Consider the following 17,301-nt stretch of genomic DNA (forward strand, 5'->3'; position numbering starts at 1 on the left):
TACTGTTCTATGTAGTGACTTTAGTGGCTCACTCTGATGAGGCTGGGGGTGATTGAGGTAGGTTCTCACTCCCCTTCCCCCCACTAATACTCTAGTTTCCTACAGCTACCACAGAGGTGAAAAATATTTGGTTTCATTTTGCAAACCCAAGTTTAAGAAAATTGACTATGCATGCTGTAAAACTATACACTAGCTTTTATTTATTTTTCAGTAATAAACAATGATACGTAAAACAAATGTATAATTACTTTAGATAACAAAGTATGGAATTGTAGAGAAAACTAAATGGCATATCTATGGTAGATGTATGTCAGGTGTTTATAATCAACAAAAGCTTACAAACTAAGGAAAACAGTAACCACTTTAAAAGAAAAGGATTGAACTAATATTGACAAATAGCTTTCATTTTGCTTAACATGCTTCCCTTGCAACAACAAAGGTTGCGCTGCATGAGAAATCATAGGAGTGGTACTATACTAAAAGGCTATCTGCTGCCAATTAACTAGGAGCAGTTATTAGGAATGCACAGGCTTCTGCATGGTGGGCGTGTGAGGTGATTCTATGACAGAAGTGACTGGAGGAGGGGGGCTTGCAAGTATATGGGCAAAAGTGTGGTATATTAGACAAATTCCTGATTGGGGTTGGGAGGGTGGTTAAGAGGGAGGGAGGCATAAAGTGTCCTAGTGGAGTGGTTTGAAGTGTTGTAGACGGTCGGTGGCGTAGAGTGTCTGGGTGGAGTGGCATAGTGTCTTAGTCATGTGAGTGGCATAAAGTGTTGTATAGTGGAGTGGCATGGAGTGTTGTAGAGTTAGGTTGGAGTGGCGAAGTGTGGTAGACTGGAGTGGCATAATGTGTTGTAGAGTGCTGGGTTGGAGTGTCATAGTTTCAGAGCGGGGTGGCAGTCATAAAGTCAGGTTGGAGTGGCATAGTGTCAGCGTAGAGTGGCATAAAGTGTGGTTGAGTCAGTGGCATAGTGTTGTGGAGTTTAGGGATGGAGTGGCATAGTCCTAGTGGAGTGTAATAGTGTTGTAGCGTGTAGGGGTGGAGTGGCATGGACTGTCAGAATTGGCATAAAGTGGCATAGGGTCAGGGTAGAGTGGTATAAAGTGTTGTATAGTCAGTGTGGTGGTGGAGTGGCATACATTTTCATAGACTGGCAGAGTGGTGTAGAGTATAGGGGTCGAGTGGCATAGTCTGTGGAGTGGCAAAGTGTTGTATAGTCTTAACGGAGTGACACAGTATCCGGGTGGTGTGGCAGTGTTAAGTGGCATAGTGTCTGGATGGAGTGGCATAAAGTGGTGTCGAATTACTGGTGTGGCATAGTGTCATAAAGTGCCAGGGTAGAGTGTCTGGCATGAAGTGTCAGTGGGTGGAGTGCCATAGTGTCGACTGTCAGTGGAGTGGCATATGTTGTGGACTGGCATGAAGTGTCAGAGTTGAGTAGAGTGGCGTAAGGTGGGGTACAGTGCATTAGAATGAATTTGCTTTCAGTGAAGTGGTGTCACGGTGTAGGAGTAGTTTGTCAGTGGTGTGGCATAAAGTGCAGTAGAGTTCCATAGAATGGAGAAGTATGGGAGAGTTGTGGAGGGAGTAGTGTTGCAGATTGGAGTAGGGTGTAGAGTGGATTAGAGTGTCATGGACTGGTGTTGAGGGAGGTGCATAGAGTGGAGTAGCATGGATTGGAGTCTGAGTGGAGTGTTGTAGATTGAAATGTAAGGTGGAGAAGTGTGGTAGAATGGAATGTCAGAGTGGAGTAGAGTGAAGCGGCATAGTGTCAGAGTGGTGGTCCATAGAGTTGTGCAGGGTGGCGTAGTGATATTGAGTAATGTCATACATTAAAGTGAAGTGGCATAGAGGAAGTTTTATAGAGTGGATTAGAATGGAGTAGAGTGGATGGAGTAGAGTTGTCATAGGGACTCGTATTACAAGTCTGCTGGATTTGGGATGGTAAAAGCACCTCTGCTTGTGGGCGACTAGCTCCCACACCAGTTGGCAGCTGTAAAACCCCTCCCCAGCTCTGTAGTAGATCCTTACCCAAACAGTAACTGATTTGTGGCAGCCTTGCCCATGGAACTCTGAAGACCCCTCGGGGAAATTGTGGTAAACAAGCCTTACTCTTTTTCTCTCTGTATCGCACACGCGATTTTAAGTCCAATCTATCCGTGCAGTGTCCATGAGAAGCACACCCTACCCCTGTTACATTGGTACAAGGTTAGGCCTTCAGTCTCCAGATTAGGTTTAGAGACACAAAGACTGAGGTCTGCCACAAACTGGCATGGAGTAAGGATGGAAAATCCTGGCTGGTACATCTTCTAACACCCTTTGTCCTACAAGATGTTTTTTATAAGGGACATGTTTATGGTCTTGCACAGAAGACTGTCGCGGGTATGTACCTAAGCCATGGACTGTTCACGTAGTTTTGTGGCGGTAATCCAAAATATCTTTTGTGCCTGGCGTTCTGTTCTTGAGAACCTGGGGTAAAAAAACATAATCCAAAGCAGGTCATCATTAACACTTATAGCAACTAATCATGGAAATAAAAACATGGCCGTTAAAATAATCTGAACTAAAATGAATACAGAGCATGTTATCTGGGTAAAAAGGCACAGGCCACAAGCCTAAGTTAAGCCATCACACTGCCCAGGCTGGGAACTACAAATGGACACACCAGTGGCGTACAATGGATGGAGTAGAGTGGCGTTAAGTAGCATACTCTACTCCACAACATTCTGACACTTTATTCCACACTACGACATTGTACAAAACGTACTCAGCAACTTCACATCACTTCAATGTATGACGCACTACGCCACTCTATGCCTCTCCTCTGAGACCCTGCCACTCTAAGACATTTCGCTCTACAACATTTCATGCTACAGCACACCACTCTATGCTATGACACTCCAACACAACACAAATCCATCTGTGCCACAAAACTCCTACACCATGACACTACTCCATCTATGCCACTCTACTCCTTCTACACCATGACACTCCTCCATCTACACCACTGGTATGCCCCTACTCCTGCACCATGACACTATTCCATCTACACCACCATGCCACTACTCCTTCTACACCATGACACTAGTTTAGTTTTATGGACTTATAAAGCGTGTACCTACCCTAGGGCATCCCAGCGCTAAAGGTACACAATGACTCTCTGGAAGACCAAAGAGAACAGATTCACCACAAAAAAGGATAGTTTTAAGCTTCTTCCTAAAAAGAAGTTCTGATGGTTCGTGGCGCAGTTCAGAGGGCAGGGCATTCCAGAGACGGGCATCCTTGATGGTAAGAGTTAACTCCCCATAATCTCTTGACACGAGGTATATAAATCTGCCGAGTAGAAAGTGATCTCAAGTGTCTAGGGGGGACATAAATAGAGATCAGCCTTCTAAAGAAAAGCGGGCCCCTATTATGTAAGGCTCTATGGGTAATGCACATAGATTTAAAATGAATACGCTGTTTAATCGGAAGCTAATGAAGTGCTACAAGAGCCGGTTTGGCAGAGAGGTGCCTGGGGGAGTTAGTAAGAAGTCTAGCTGCTGCATTCTGCACAATCTGCAGCCTCCTTATTACGTACTCTGGTGAACTAAGATAGAGTTCCCATAGTCCAGACGGAAAAGAACCAATGCTTGGATAAGAATTCTTCTAGCTTTAAAAGGTGTAAAATCAAGAATCTTCCTAAGGTCTCTAATAAGACCGAAACAGACAGATTCTTTTTACTTGCAATTCCATCGTCAAACGAGGGTCAAGCAAGAAACCTAGGCTTTTTACCTGCGCCTTTGGAGGAGGCAGACTATTAAAAGCCTCCGAATGCAGTGCCAAAGGAGAGGCAGGGGGGCCATTGCCTACAATCAGTACTTCAGATTTACCATCATTAAACACCACTCTGCTCCTCTACACCACTCTGCTCCTCTACACCACTCTGCTCCTCTACACCACTCTGCTCCTCTACACCACTCTGCTCCTACACATGACACTACATCTATGCCACTCTAATACTACACCATAACACTACTCCATCTACGCCACTCTACACTACTACTTCATGACACTGATCGACTTACACCACGCTGTGACTCTACACCTTCACTATGACCCTAATCAATCTACACCACTCTACTCCTACACAATGACACTTCTATGACACTAATCTATGACCCTACTCCTTCTACACCACGACTCTACTCCTTTACCATGATACCTCATCTACACTACTCTACACCACTCTGACACTACTCCTACACCATGACACTACTCCATCTTTGCCACTCAAATCCTTCTACACCATGACACTAATCCATCTGTGCCACTCTACTCCTTCTACGCCATGACACTACTCCATCTATGCCACTCTGTTCCTACACTGACACTACTCCATCTGCACCACTCTACTCCTACTCCACTCTGCTCCTATACCGATACTCCATCTACACTACTCTACACCACTCTACTCCTACACATGACTACTCCATCTATGCCACTTCTCAATCTACATCATGACACTACTCTACTCATTCACCATGAACCTAATTGATCTACACCAGTATACCACACTACTCCATCTACACCACCCTGCTCATGCTACCATTCTATGCAACTCTGCTCCTTCACCATGACCCTAATCAATCTAAACCACTCTGCTCCTTCTATACCACAACATTAATTCATTTATGCCACTCTACACCTCCACCATGACACTAATCTGTCTATGCCACTCTGCTCCTTCTACACCATTGCATGAATCCATCTGTCACTACTCCTTTTACACCATGATCCTGCTACGACACTCTATGCCACTCTACACCATGATCCTACTCCTTCACTATTACAGTCCTCCATATGACACACTACTCAATGCTATGCCACTGTACTCTGACACTTTATGCCACCCCACTTAATGACTCTGGCATTCCACTGTACAATACTGTCCCTCCGCGCCCTGCCAATTTGACAACACTGTATGGCACTTGCTTTACGCAACTATATGCTGCTCTATGCTATGCTACGCTACTTCACACCCTTAACCTGTAGCCATGTTTAAACAGAAGCCACACTTGTGTAATACATGGTTGAAGCACATTGGCCAAGCCTATAGCTTTTTCGTAGGCAAGACCAATTGGCCTTGCCAATGCCTGTTTGCGAAGTGGGTAGCTGTGTATTTTGGACCCTAGCTCAGCCAGCACCTAAGGAAACCTAGCAAACCTGTACATTTAAAAAAAATAACACCTAGGGGAATCTAGTATGCAGTGACTTCTATTGCTCTTACTAGGTCTTACCCAGAATTGCTTCCAACCCTTAAACTTCGACAACAAAAAAAACACATTCTCCTCACATTTGTTATTGAAAGCTCTGGAGTCTGCAGGGAGCCGTAAACATGCTTCCACCCAGCATTCATCTAGTCTTCCAATTAAAAATGGGTACCTTCCTTGTGTGGGTAGGCCTAGTGCCTGCAACAGGAAATGGCCCAAAACGCAACATGGGCACATCACATTTTTCCACTCAAAACGTACTTTATTGTTTTTTTATATACAGTGTGGACAGCTGTGGATTTCATGCCCTAGCGCAGCTGGCACCTAGAAAACTTCTACTTTTTTTTTTAAAAAGTAGACTTGTAGGGGAATCCAGGATGTGATGGCTTGCTTGGATCCCATCTCTTCACCCCCCACAAATGCCCTGCAACTCTCAAACATTGCCTGAAACAATGCGTTGTTCTTACATTTCTGTGATTGAAACATATGAACCTGCAGGATTACACAATTTCTGCCATCCAGCATTAACCCATGTGTGATGATGATGATGCTGCCCCACTTAAGTTCTGTCGCAGGCACTAGGTCCGGCCTTAGAATAAACCAAAGTCAATGGGAGCCCTTTCATGGGGACCCCTGTTGATTTTGGTTCGATATGTTCCATTTACTAGCACTAGGCCAAACCACACATGTGGTGCAGCATTTTTATCAGCACAAGTGGCTCAATGCTTTGTGGTAGGAATTTTGTGTGTTCCTGCTGTTTCCTAAAGTTTCCATCACAGAAATATAAGGAAAATGCTTGATTACGGATGAGGTTTGCAGGACATCGTGGTATTCACACAAGGCACACCATCCTGGAATCTCCTGGAGCCGAGCATTGCCCCAAAATCCCACAGCCACCCTTATTTCTAATCTCTCAACATGGCACTGTAGGGCCTTTTTGTTTCGAGGTCTCTTGAAACCACCCACCCACACAAGTTGGGGACCATTTTTATCCAGGGACGTGGAAGTGTTGTGGTAGGAAACTTGGGCTCCCTGAAGTTTTCCCCACAATGTGAGGAAAATGTTTGTAGACTACGTTTTGAGGTTTGCAGGGCATTTAGGGTAAGAAAATGTGGGATGCACACCACACTGGACTCCCTCAGATGTCTCTGTTCCAGAACTGTCTAGGTCTGTTTTTTTTTTTTTTTTTTTTTTTTTGCATGTGGCAGCCTACCCAAGCCCAAAAAGTGCAGTCGTTTCCCATTGCAAGTGGGATGATATTGGGAGCTGGCCCATATGTAAAAAACAAAAGTATCAAATGCCCTCTTGCTTGCCCTTGGAATGGGATGCTTGTGTCAATAGAGGACCAGAAACCCAGAGATCTTAAGGGGGAGGGTGGAACTTGGTGTTAGGGTGGGGTCTTCTTCTTCCTAACATTTCATTAAAAACACATTATTGCCATGAGGGGATTGGGATGAGGGAGAGAATCAGAGGCAATTATCCCAATCTGTCCCCTGGGGGCGGGGAATGAAGACTTTCCCCCACTTAGCTGAGGTGAGGGCACGGCAATGCCAATGTCGAAAGCCCCTACTTTTTTTTTTTTTTCCCCCCCACACTCTGATCTGGCAGAAGTTTTGATGGATAACTACCGCAGAGCTATACAGAGCTCTCTGAGGTGGTTGACCACTGGATGAGATGACCGCAGTCACTCGGCAGGTATATAGCCATAATGAAAACACCACCTACGGTGTTTGGCAACCTGAGAGCTCTCTTGGTTCGTCTGGCCTGGGAAGCAGCCATACATGAGCTCGGAGATGCTGACTTTGCCTTGTGACATTGGGGAGGGGGGATTGAATGCTCTGTGGCATGAGCAAGATTTCACCTTGCTCACAATTGCTTCCTCAGACACTATTACTGAAACGTTTGCGGCACTAGCACTTTTTGGAATCATTAAACTAGACTCTGTTCCTGGCAGCGGCTTGTGGAGCAGCAGGCTTGATTCTTACTTCATTCACCATACATTCTATTGGATTGGTGTATGTGGTTTACCCTGGTGCAGGAACGAAGGGCAGTGAATGCACTGTGGTGGGTTAGGTGTGTCAACTTTGGGTGATTTTCAATGATGGGGCGATGCACAGCTGGGAGCAGGTCAGTGCACAGACTGAGCCTTCTGCCCATAGGTCAGTTTCATTATTATATGGCCCACCACATGAGTAACCTCCTCAGGGAGGACTTGCTCCAACCCCTGGAGTTGCTGGTGTTAACACACCTGTTACATATGACTGCACCACACCGCATAATAACTTTGTTCACATGAGAGGCACAATAGCTGGGAATCACAAAGGTTAGGCTTGGTTGACAGAGGGACTTGGATACCACTATCTGCGATGAGCAGTGGACTTACTGTTGCTCAGTTGTGAAGTCTGTTTCGATGAATAACAGTCACAGGTTACTGCATTTCAAATATCTTAAGAGGGTGTGTTATGCACCCGACAGTCGGTTTTGGTATGGTTCATGCGACAAACCTTGTCTGAGAGGAGACAATTCACCCATGCGGCTTGGTTCGGTCTGGAAATGCAGAGGTTTTGGCAGGCAGTACTGGCAGAGCTTGGGAGATTACCTGAGTGAGCCTTGAGTGGGACCCGCCCCCCCACCCCACCCCAAATTGCTAGCGCTGCTGGGTTATGAAAGAGATGTTTCTAACACTTACAGTTGACTGGTAGCCATTAGATTACTGCTTCCGAAGGGCAGACTTGCGATGTGCTGGTCTAGAGGGCTGCTTCCGACACTGAAGGACTTGCATGTAGATATGACCTATTGCAATACACAATTGGATCTTTCCCACAAATCACTGCTGATCTGCAGCCTTCTGAAATATATATCTGGGGGGCAATATTAGGCCTGCTTGGCTTGATCCAGTGAGGAGGCGCTGACTGGAGACGAGGGAGACAGGTTGGCAGCCCCTTAAGTGCCCTGTGGGCAGTGTAGGACATTGTAGAGTGGGGGTCTACCATATGACACGGGGCCCAGAGATGATTTTAAGAACTGTTTTATTTAGGCACTCTAATACTCTCTGTACTGTTATACTAACTTTCCTGCTGCTGTGGGCTCCTATTTAACTCCTTTGACCGTACATCACAGCGGCACTACCACGGCTCCTCACACAGGAGGGGTGTTCACTCTGACCCCTCAGTGAATCACCATAATGTATTTGCCAGAACACAAGCAAACACTACGTTCCTCCCCAAACAAGAAAACAAACACCAAAAGAAAAATAATTAGGGTGCAGTCAAAAGGCATAATTCTAACACTTGCAACAATGAAAACATGACTTCAAATATGAAGTCTGTGTACCATTGGGAGGGGCCCGGATTGGACCGGAGATTATATCGGCCACCTCTTGACCTCCCAAACAGTACCCCCGATTGTCACGGGGGGGCGGGGGGTTCTCTGGTTCCCAGCTAGGGGTGGCACTTCTTCCGCTGCTGGGAGAATCTTTTGTGACTGGGTGGCTTGCCCAGATGCGACACCTTCCACTTTCGAGGGCTCAATCTGTGGGGGAAATGTAGGGGCGAAAGTGGCACCCTCCTGAACACTCAAGGGTGTTGTCCATGGACCCATCCCTTGCATGGTCTGAGGATGGCGAGGTGGGAAACTTTTAACTGGGATATATTCCTTGTGATGCTTTCGCCATCTCTTGCTGCTGTAATCATGGTCCCCTTGATGGCAGTCACAGTCCACAGCTTCGCCTCAAAAGGTAGATTGAACTTTCCGCCAGGATGGCGGTCCTTCACCAGTACCATGTCCCCTATGTGGAGAGAGACCCTCGGCTCTCTACCTCCTGGACGCATAGTTGTTGAGACCTCCGTCTCATTGATTGACTTTGAAGACTGGGTTGAGCGATCCAAAGAGTGAGGTATGGCCTCAATCACGGTTGTCCCAAAACAGTTGGCTATGGGTGACGCCTGTTGTAGTGTGAGGGGTAACTATATTCTCTGAGGAAGATTTAGATAGTACTCAACATTCTGTGACTCCTATATAGCGATGTAGATAGTTTTGGACAGTGTTTTCACACATCTTTCCTCCTCCTCAATGGCCTGAGGCGACTGGGGCGTGTTCAGACAGTGAGTTGTTTCTGGACCTCAAAAAGTCAGGCCACTCGCAGCTGTTGAACGGAGGTCCATTGTTTGTGCGCAGCTCCCCAAAGAGGCCATGAGTGGCCATCAGCTTTCTCCTTTTTCTGGAGGATTACATGGGCGGCTGTAGACTACTCTCGATACCACGAGGTGGAATTGATGCAGTCATCCATCACTACCAGCAGGGGGGGGTCCCATCAGGAAGACTTCTGAGGATAGAACCAATGCTCTGCCAGGGGACTGTGGGGCCCTCTTCGGTGATGATGGGTGGAAGGGGGTCAGGCGCCCCACTTGCCTGGCAGACTAAGCGTCTGACAACGTTCTCAATCTGTTGGTCAAGTCCTGGGAACCAGACCTTGCTTCGAAGCCTGATCTTTGACTTGACGATGCCTTGGTGGGTGCCATGTGCCAACAAAATGGCTTGTTATCCTAAACAAGCAGGCAGCACCAGACAGGGCTCTCGTAGTAGGCACTCAGTCAGTCACAGAGTTTGTGCAGGACGTGGCAGGGGGCTTCAAGCGTGGCTCTGGCCTCTGCCTTGCAGAAACTAGTGGGGTGTTGTAGGGGGCGCCAGACATTGGCGCGCATGGCTTCCATGGCCAACAGTAGGCAGTCATCTTGGCTTGTGGCTTCCACCACCTCAGTGAGGGTTATGGGCAGTGGCCTCACCTGGTAGACTACAAGCTTGACATATTCCATTTTGAGGGCCTCTTCGGCCTCTTGGTGTGGCCGAGCATGCATGACGGGACAAATCTGCTGGGTTCTTAGCACCAGGCCAGTATTCTACACAAAAATCAAACTCCTGCAGCTGCATTATCCATTTTTCAATCCACAGTGGTGATTTTGATGAACCTGTAAAAAGGGGGAGCAACAGCTTGTGGTCTGTAACCACTGTGAAGGCTTTTCTGTACAGAAGTAAAAAAAAAATTGGCACCCCAAGTGGATGGTGATAGCAACACTAGTTCCAAATAGAACAGGAAGCTATGTGGTGTCAGTCCTGCTGGCGAACGCTGTGGGAGCCCATTCTCCACAGTCCTGTTTATGGGCAAGAACTGTCCCCAAAACAGTGGGACAGACATTGACAGATAACTGGGACTCCTGCCTGGGGTCAAAGAAAGCCAAGGTGGTGTCAGCCGAGAGGGCTTTCTTGGTGCTTTCAAATGCACAATTTTGCTCCTCGCCCCATGCTCGGGGTGATCGGCTTTGGTGAGATTCCATAATGGCCCAGTGAGGTCTGACCATTTTCTCAAAGCGGCCACAGTACATGACCATCTCTAGGAGGCTCCTGAGCCCAGAAACAGATGTGGGGGCCGGGGCCTCTTGGATGTCCCTCACCTTGGTTGGGGTCGAGGCCAGTCACTTGCTTCGAGTCGATACCCAACGAAACTGATGTCTTCTTTAGGAACTCACACTTCCCACGATGTAGCGTTAGTCCATGCTCTTTCTGGTGAACATTGCATGCAGGCAAGCCAGGTGACTTTCAAGCGTGAGGGTGTGCACGAGGATATTGTCACTTACGTTTAGAACGTCTGCAAGTCCCTCCAATACTCCTTTGATTGTGTGATGGGATATTTCGGCGGCACTTGATATGCCAAAGTTCAGGTGCGTGCATCGCCAAAGGCCCATGTGAGTGGAGAATGTAGTTATTGACCGGACGTCTGGGTGCAACACAATCTGGCAGTACCCTGTTCGGAGATACATTTTGGAGAACCATTTGAATGCACAAGAGTTCTCCTATGGAATTATCTGGGTAAGGTGCCTCTCCTGCTTGATTGCCTGATTGGGCAGGCGCATGTCCACACAGATGTGGGCTGCGTCTGGATGGCCTCATTTACAGTAAGCCCTTCCCGACTTGACACGTGTACCCATTCTGTGATGGTGGGTGGCTCTCTGGTGGACCTGCTGGGATTGGAGACAAATGCAAGAGACCCGCCTCTCTCTGGCATGGCACACAGCTGATACAGGTGGCCTGTCTGGAGCACTGGGACACCATTGTGAGAATGGGCCATGTCTGGAGCTGCTTCCACATGCTCTTTCGCGGAGCTCCAAGCTGAACTCTCCCTGCATAAGTCACAATTTTACAAATGCCTACAAATGCACTACTCCTTGGTAACTCGTGCTCCAGTGGAGACTGACCTTCCTTAACACAGTTCCTTGGAATTTAAAGTCACAATGGGTCCATTGGGGAGCTGGGCAATTCCAGTGATAGACAGATTGCTGGTTGCCAACTCTGACCCCACCCAAAGGAATAGTGGGAGGAGTGGGTTTACCCACTGGATGAGTGATTGGTGTGATGTCAAGATGGCACAGAGGAAACGGGTCATCTCTGCCTGTCTGTGCCTTGTGAGTTGAAAATATCCTTACCTGGCCTTTCTCGCACCTCAATGACTGAGGAAAATGGGAGTGTTCTCCACTGCTATTTTTGCAATTTGCCCCAGATTTGCCAGCGAAGACTGTAGGTGCCTACAATATGTCCTGGAGGTGCTCAGTCATTGCCAGTTAGTGGAGCAGAATCTTGACCCCTGACTGAAGAAAGGTGATGGACTGGCATGCAAAAATTGAGAAACCTGCCTACACAGCAATGGAATGTCCCCATAAGCACTAACATTTGGGGTCAATGATGGGAATACTATAGTATACTTGTACCATGAAGACTGTGCCTGAGACTATGCCCAAATGGGTGATGTGCCATTTGTTAATTGGCTTCAATATGGTGCGAACAATGTGTAATTGCCCCACCCCTTTTGTTCCTTCACTACCTTATGGTTGTAGGTTTCACCAAATTTTGGTGGCTGTGTAACCTCAATAAAAGAAACTGAGCTAGCCCGCTTTTGTGGCTGGGCCTAATGCCTGCTACATGCACAATAGATTACTCCAGGGCCAATGAGAGTGTCTCAGACTCCCATTTACCCTGGTTTGTGAACTGGGTTTGCTGCTTTATCAGATGTTGGGGGGGGGGGGGGGGGGGGGGGGGGAATGAGGGAAGCTAGATATTTGTGACTCCCCACAGTCAAGTATTTTCCCACAGAGGTTTGCCTGAACATACATTTTACTCAGTTTGAGGCTTCTGGAAAAAGTCGGAGCCGCACCGGTAACCTCACCCTGTACTGCCCCAAACTCCTCCCTCCGCCCCAAGTTATCTACTTTTCAGAAATTAGTGGGTTTGGTAGTTTTCTCTGGGTACCTGCTGAGGAAAAATCCACAGCAGCCCAAAAAAAAAAAAAAAAAAAAATACGGGTCTGTTTTGAGTAGAAAAATGTGATCTATCCATGTTGGTTTTTGATCCTTTTTCATGTTGCAGACGCTAGGCCTATCAAGTATTACTGTTTTTATTGGGAGATGTGGGGGAATGCTGGGTAGTAGGACACTTGTGGCTCCCCTCAAATTACAGTACCTTTCCCCTCACAGAAATGTGAGGAAAATGCGTTTTTAGCCAAGTCTGAGGTTTGTCAGCACTTCTGGGTAAGAATACCCAGTGAGAGCTACTCCATTTATACCACACTGGACTCCCTTGGGTGTTTAACTTTAAAAAACGTGTGGGTTTCTTCGGATTATCGGTGTGCTAGGGCCTAAAATCTGTGCCTACCCACTTTGTTTAAAAAAAAAAAAAAAAAAAAAAAAAATTGGGTTCTACTGGGTGAAATGTCTCTAGGTCGTGTGTTGGTGGTTTTTGTGTTGCAGGCTCTAGGCCCATCCCACAAGTGGGCTTTTTTGTTTTATTTTTTAATATGGAATTGTGGGGGAACACAGAACAATAGAACATTTATTATGAATTGGATTTTTCTGCTTTTTGTTTTTGCCCCAACATATACGCAAGTGTACTAAAGACATTTTGATAAATGCCCTCAGAATCGAATGCTATTATGTGCACCCACAAATTTAGAGATTTACCAATAACTACTGTTGCTAATTCAGCATTTAGCGTACATTTCACAAATGCATACATTCCATTGATACCTATTTTCCACTCTTTATATTTTACCATATAAATTGCTCCATGCTATAGACGATCAACCATTGTCAGGTGCTTCTCTGCTGTTGACTCTGTGTCTTGGGTTCTTAGAGAACCTACAAACACTATACATCCTTGTGACCATAAGGTTCTAGCAGACATAATGGTTACATTGCTTTTGTAAATCTGCCACCATGGCAAGAAGTTGTATATTTAAAAAAAAAAAAATAATAATAATTTTCCAATGGCTTTTTTCATTTATTGTTTTGTTAAATAATTTTTTTTATTATTTCAAAGGTTTCCCTAGGGGAAACCTTGAGAGATCTACAAATGTCTCCTTGCAGAATTTTGTCAAAGAATTGCAAGGTTTCCGACATAACCCATGGGTTTCACCCCTGTTTCTGCCACAAACTGGAAGTAGGTTGAAAGTACACAAATTGGGGAAAATCCCTACCACACCCCCATGCCAGAGATCCTGAAGTCCTTGCTTGTAAATATCTGTCGTCCCTCACCTGACTCTAGCGTCCTATATTGAAGACTCCTTGGGTTGGTTCTTATGTTGGGGCATTTTCATGATCTAAGAAGACATGACTGCACCTGTGCCTAACACAACTGCTCTGCAATCTGTTGAAACATCTGGGTAGAGGCAGGGCATGGCTGTGGTGCTTCAGCTGGCAGCTGCCTTTCATGTGCTAAAGGTACCAGCAAAGCTATCTGGGGGTCTAAGGCTTTGAACATACTCGGGCACTTTCTATATTGCTGTCAAAGCACAGAAGGTAAAATAGTTGGCACCACAGACTGACTTATCATGGGATTGAGAATGAAGCAGAACTGCTTAATCACAGAGCATTGCTGTGCTGTTTCTGCGATTATTTCACTGTACCTCAACCCTGCCTACTAGTGTTATAGGGTGGAGGTGTGTGTTTGTGTGTGTGTTTCTTGCCTAATTATTGGCTGGGCAACTAATGTCATTAAGACCTACATTCGCAGGTTAGTGAGTTCCCGGTTTCTAACCAGGCATTAACTTCCTGAAAAAGCCTTGGACTACTCAACCTGGCACCTTCAGAATTGAGGGATACAAGGGGTCTTCCCAGTCCTCAGTTTTCAGAGGTCATAGTTGGTTAGCTGTGGATCAAGAGGTAAACTGACCAAGATTGAGTTCTAATAACCCTTGTGTTCCTGAGACCTTTCCTGGCGGCCCGGAGTGTATTTAAAAAAAAAAAAAAAAAAAAAAAAACTATTGAAGTCTGATATATTGTATTTTATGTTTACAAAGGTCACTCATGACTTTCCTTTTTATTTGATAAATGATTGTGTATAAAGGTGAGTAAGAGTATGTCAATGCTGACCGCAGGGTATAAAACATATTTCTTTTTGTAATGTATGCAACAGGTTCTCTTGTATTTGATCAGCTTTTTTTGATTGGTGCTTGCACCTTTTTAGTACTGAGATCTATTCCAAACTGAGGGGTTGGATTTGAAGCAGTAAAGATGCACTTATATGAACTAATGGGCTACTTCCAAACTGTCAAGGATTGAGAAAGCTGTATTCTCAATTTAGAACCTTAAAGACTTAACCCTGACCACCCCTTGCTACTGTAGTATCTCTGAATGTGTAGTGCTGCCTATTTTCTCTAGGATGTAGTTGAAGGAGCAGAGGCTCTACTTGCCAGACTTTTTTTTTTTGTTTTTTCATTCCTGTATAGAAGCCAGAAGCCATCTGATGTTCCAGAGATGCTGTCTGAGCAAAGTAGCACTTTCACCACTCAACATAGACTAGAGGAGCACTGCTAAGAGCAGTCTGAGTGAGCAGAGTGACTCCTGGTGATGACTCACTCTTTGTGCCTTTCTTAGTTTCACTTTTTTGAGTAGTCTTCCCCTTTATTATGCCCTTCTAGAGTATCCACTACCCCAACCCCATTTCCCCCCCCACCCAAAAACAAAAATAGCAAGTTCTATCATAAGCCTAGTGTCAATTTCTTTTATTTAAGTATTTTTAATTCAGGCATCTCCTTAACCTGGCATGGTTTGGAGAAATGGTTGGTCAGTCAAATCAGTGGCTATAGTGAAGTGGGAGATAGTTGGAAGTAAGTCCAGAATGGACAAGGTAGCTGTGCTGCACACCTGTCAATCACACATACAAGGACCTGACGAAGTGGATAATTGAAGGACCACTATTAGAGGTACACTAGAGAATCCTGGCACCTCAACATCTACTTATACTTCTGTTTTAGTGGTGAGTTTGTGTTATTTAGGTACAATAACTTTGACAATGTATTGAGATGGATATTTTCACCAACTGGGATCCCATCTATTTTAAAAAAAAATGTTTTATGTAACTACAGCCCATTTGTCCCACAATAGATCTCTAGACTGTTACTTGGAACAGTGCATAATTTGAGCAATGTTGTGCCATCATTTTCCACTATACATAATGTTTAATTATTTTTAGGACCAGTTGATGGCTACCATAACTCCACTATCATCCGCTATGCAGAAATTTGAGGATGTAGAAAGTAACTACAAAAAGAGAATACGTCATTACAAGGTGAGTGCTTCTCTTTAGTGTCAAGGCAGATGGCAGGGATCCACATTGAGGTTAGTATCAAATGCTCATCGTGATCTAGACACAAAGTGACTGAAGTTAAGTGGCTTCAGCAGCATTTTTCTGCAGATTTTCCAGTGTACATCCATGTCAAGAAGTTTCCAAATCCTTGCTTTTGTAAGCAAAAGAAGCTCAACCTAGTTTATGGCAGTTAGATATTTGACAGCAGATTAGAATGGAATAACTAATTTAGGTGATTTAGTTGTCATACTAAATCTCGGGACACTGCTTCCTTTCTTTGGTGATCAAACTGAACAGGGACACTGTATTTTAGGACTTTTTATTTTATTTTTTATTTAGGACAACCTTTTGCTTGACCCAAACCTTCCTTTTAATACATATGTCACCACTGAAGTGGGCCTTAAACAGCCCATAAAGGAGGGCGTATTGTATTTAAAAAATGGAATGCGTTTTTAAGTTTTGCCTTTCCTGACAGTGAAAACTCCTAAGTTCTTTTTTCACTATTGTAATGCTCATTCCCTCCATGGGATAACTCGGTTACCTTATTACAGTTACTAATTGCTAAAGTTTGTTTGAGAATAGGTAGATGTCATGTTTGATATCAAATGAATTGTACCTTAATTTACTCCTTAATCCTAGTCTGGTTTTGCCACAATTCTGAAAAGTGCCACTTTAAGAAAGTTGGCATTGTCATGCCCTAACCATTTGGTGCATACTGCCAGTGTGCTGAGTCATGTGACCCTGACGTTGTGTAATCATTGGAGACCGTGAGACAAAAGGGGTGTAGGTGTGGGCAGGATGGGGGGAGGCAGGGCTGTTCTCTGCCCCCACTTGCATTTCAGTAGTGGCTGCTTCCAGCGCACACAAAACGAGCACTAGTCTTTTGTCACCATAGACGTCTTTGAGCCTTGACTGGGAAAGGGGTGAACCAGATGTGTGGCTAGCCTGGAAGTTTTCCCCCCTCTTCAAATGCTGACACAGTGTATACATTTTGGACCCTCAGCATCTTTTCACTACACTCTTGGTCCTGCTGACAACACCTAGACTGCCTTAGACACACAGACGACTACCCTACTGCTTGCACGCAGGGCTAACCGAGTACAATACAGTGGCATTTATAGTGCTCTCAGCTACTCCTGAGGGAGTGTCCTGGCGCTATCAGCAGGGACCGCCTTGGAGACATGCTAGCTTCCTAGACCACCGACCTAAGCATTAAACGGGTGGGTCTTTAAACCTTTCCCAAAGATCCTTTCCGAGGCAGCAAAAATGGAAGCGCAGAAGCTAATTCCAAATCTTTGCTGTAAGAGGGGTGAAGGATCTATTTACTTTTGAGGCGTTCAGTAGTCTAGTAAGTATGGGATTGACAATTGGCAAGACTGAGTTGAGAATGTCCGTGGGACAGCAGTCCTAGGGC

General features: G+C 45.5%; 1 protein-coding gene across 1 annotated transcript in view; it reads left to right on the plus strand.

Annotated features, from left to right (window-relative positions):
- Positions 1–17,301, plus strand: part of LOC138247274 (zinc-binding protein A33-like) — a 117,940-nt gene that overhangs the window by 18,401 nt on the left and 82,238 nt on the right. The window contains exon 3 of the mRNA XM_069201995.1: positions 15,774–15,869. Coding sequence (XP_069058096.1) covers positions 15,774–15,869 — 96 coding nt within the window. The remainder of the gene's footprint in view (positions 1–15,773; positions 15,870–17,301) is intronic.

This window comes from Pleurodeles waltl, chromosome 7, assembly GCF_031143425.1.
Source record: "Pleurodeles waltl isolate 20211129_DDA chromosome 7, aPleWal1.hap1.20221129, whole genome shotgun sequence".
NCBI classification, from domain to species: Eukaryota; Metazoa; Chordata; class Amphibia; order Caudata; family Salamandridae; genus Pleurodeles; species Pleurodeles waltl.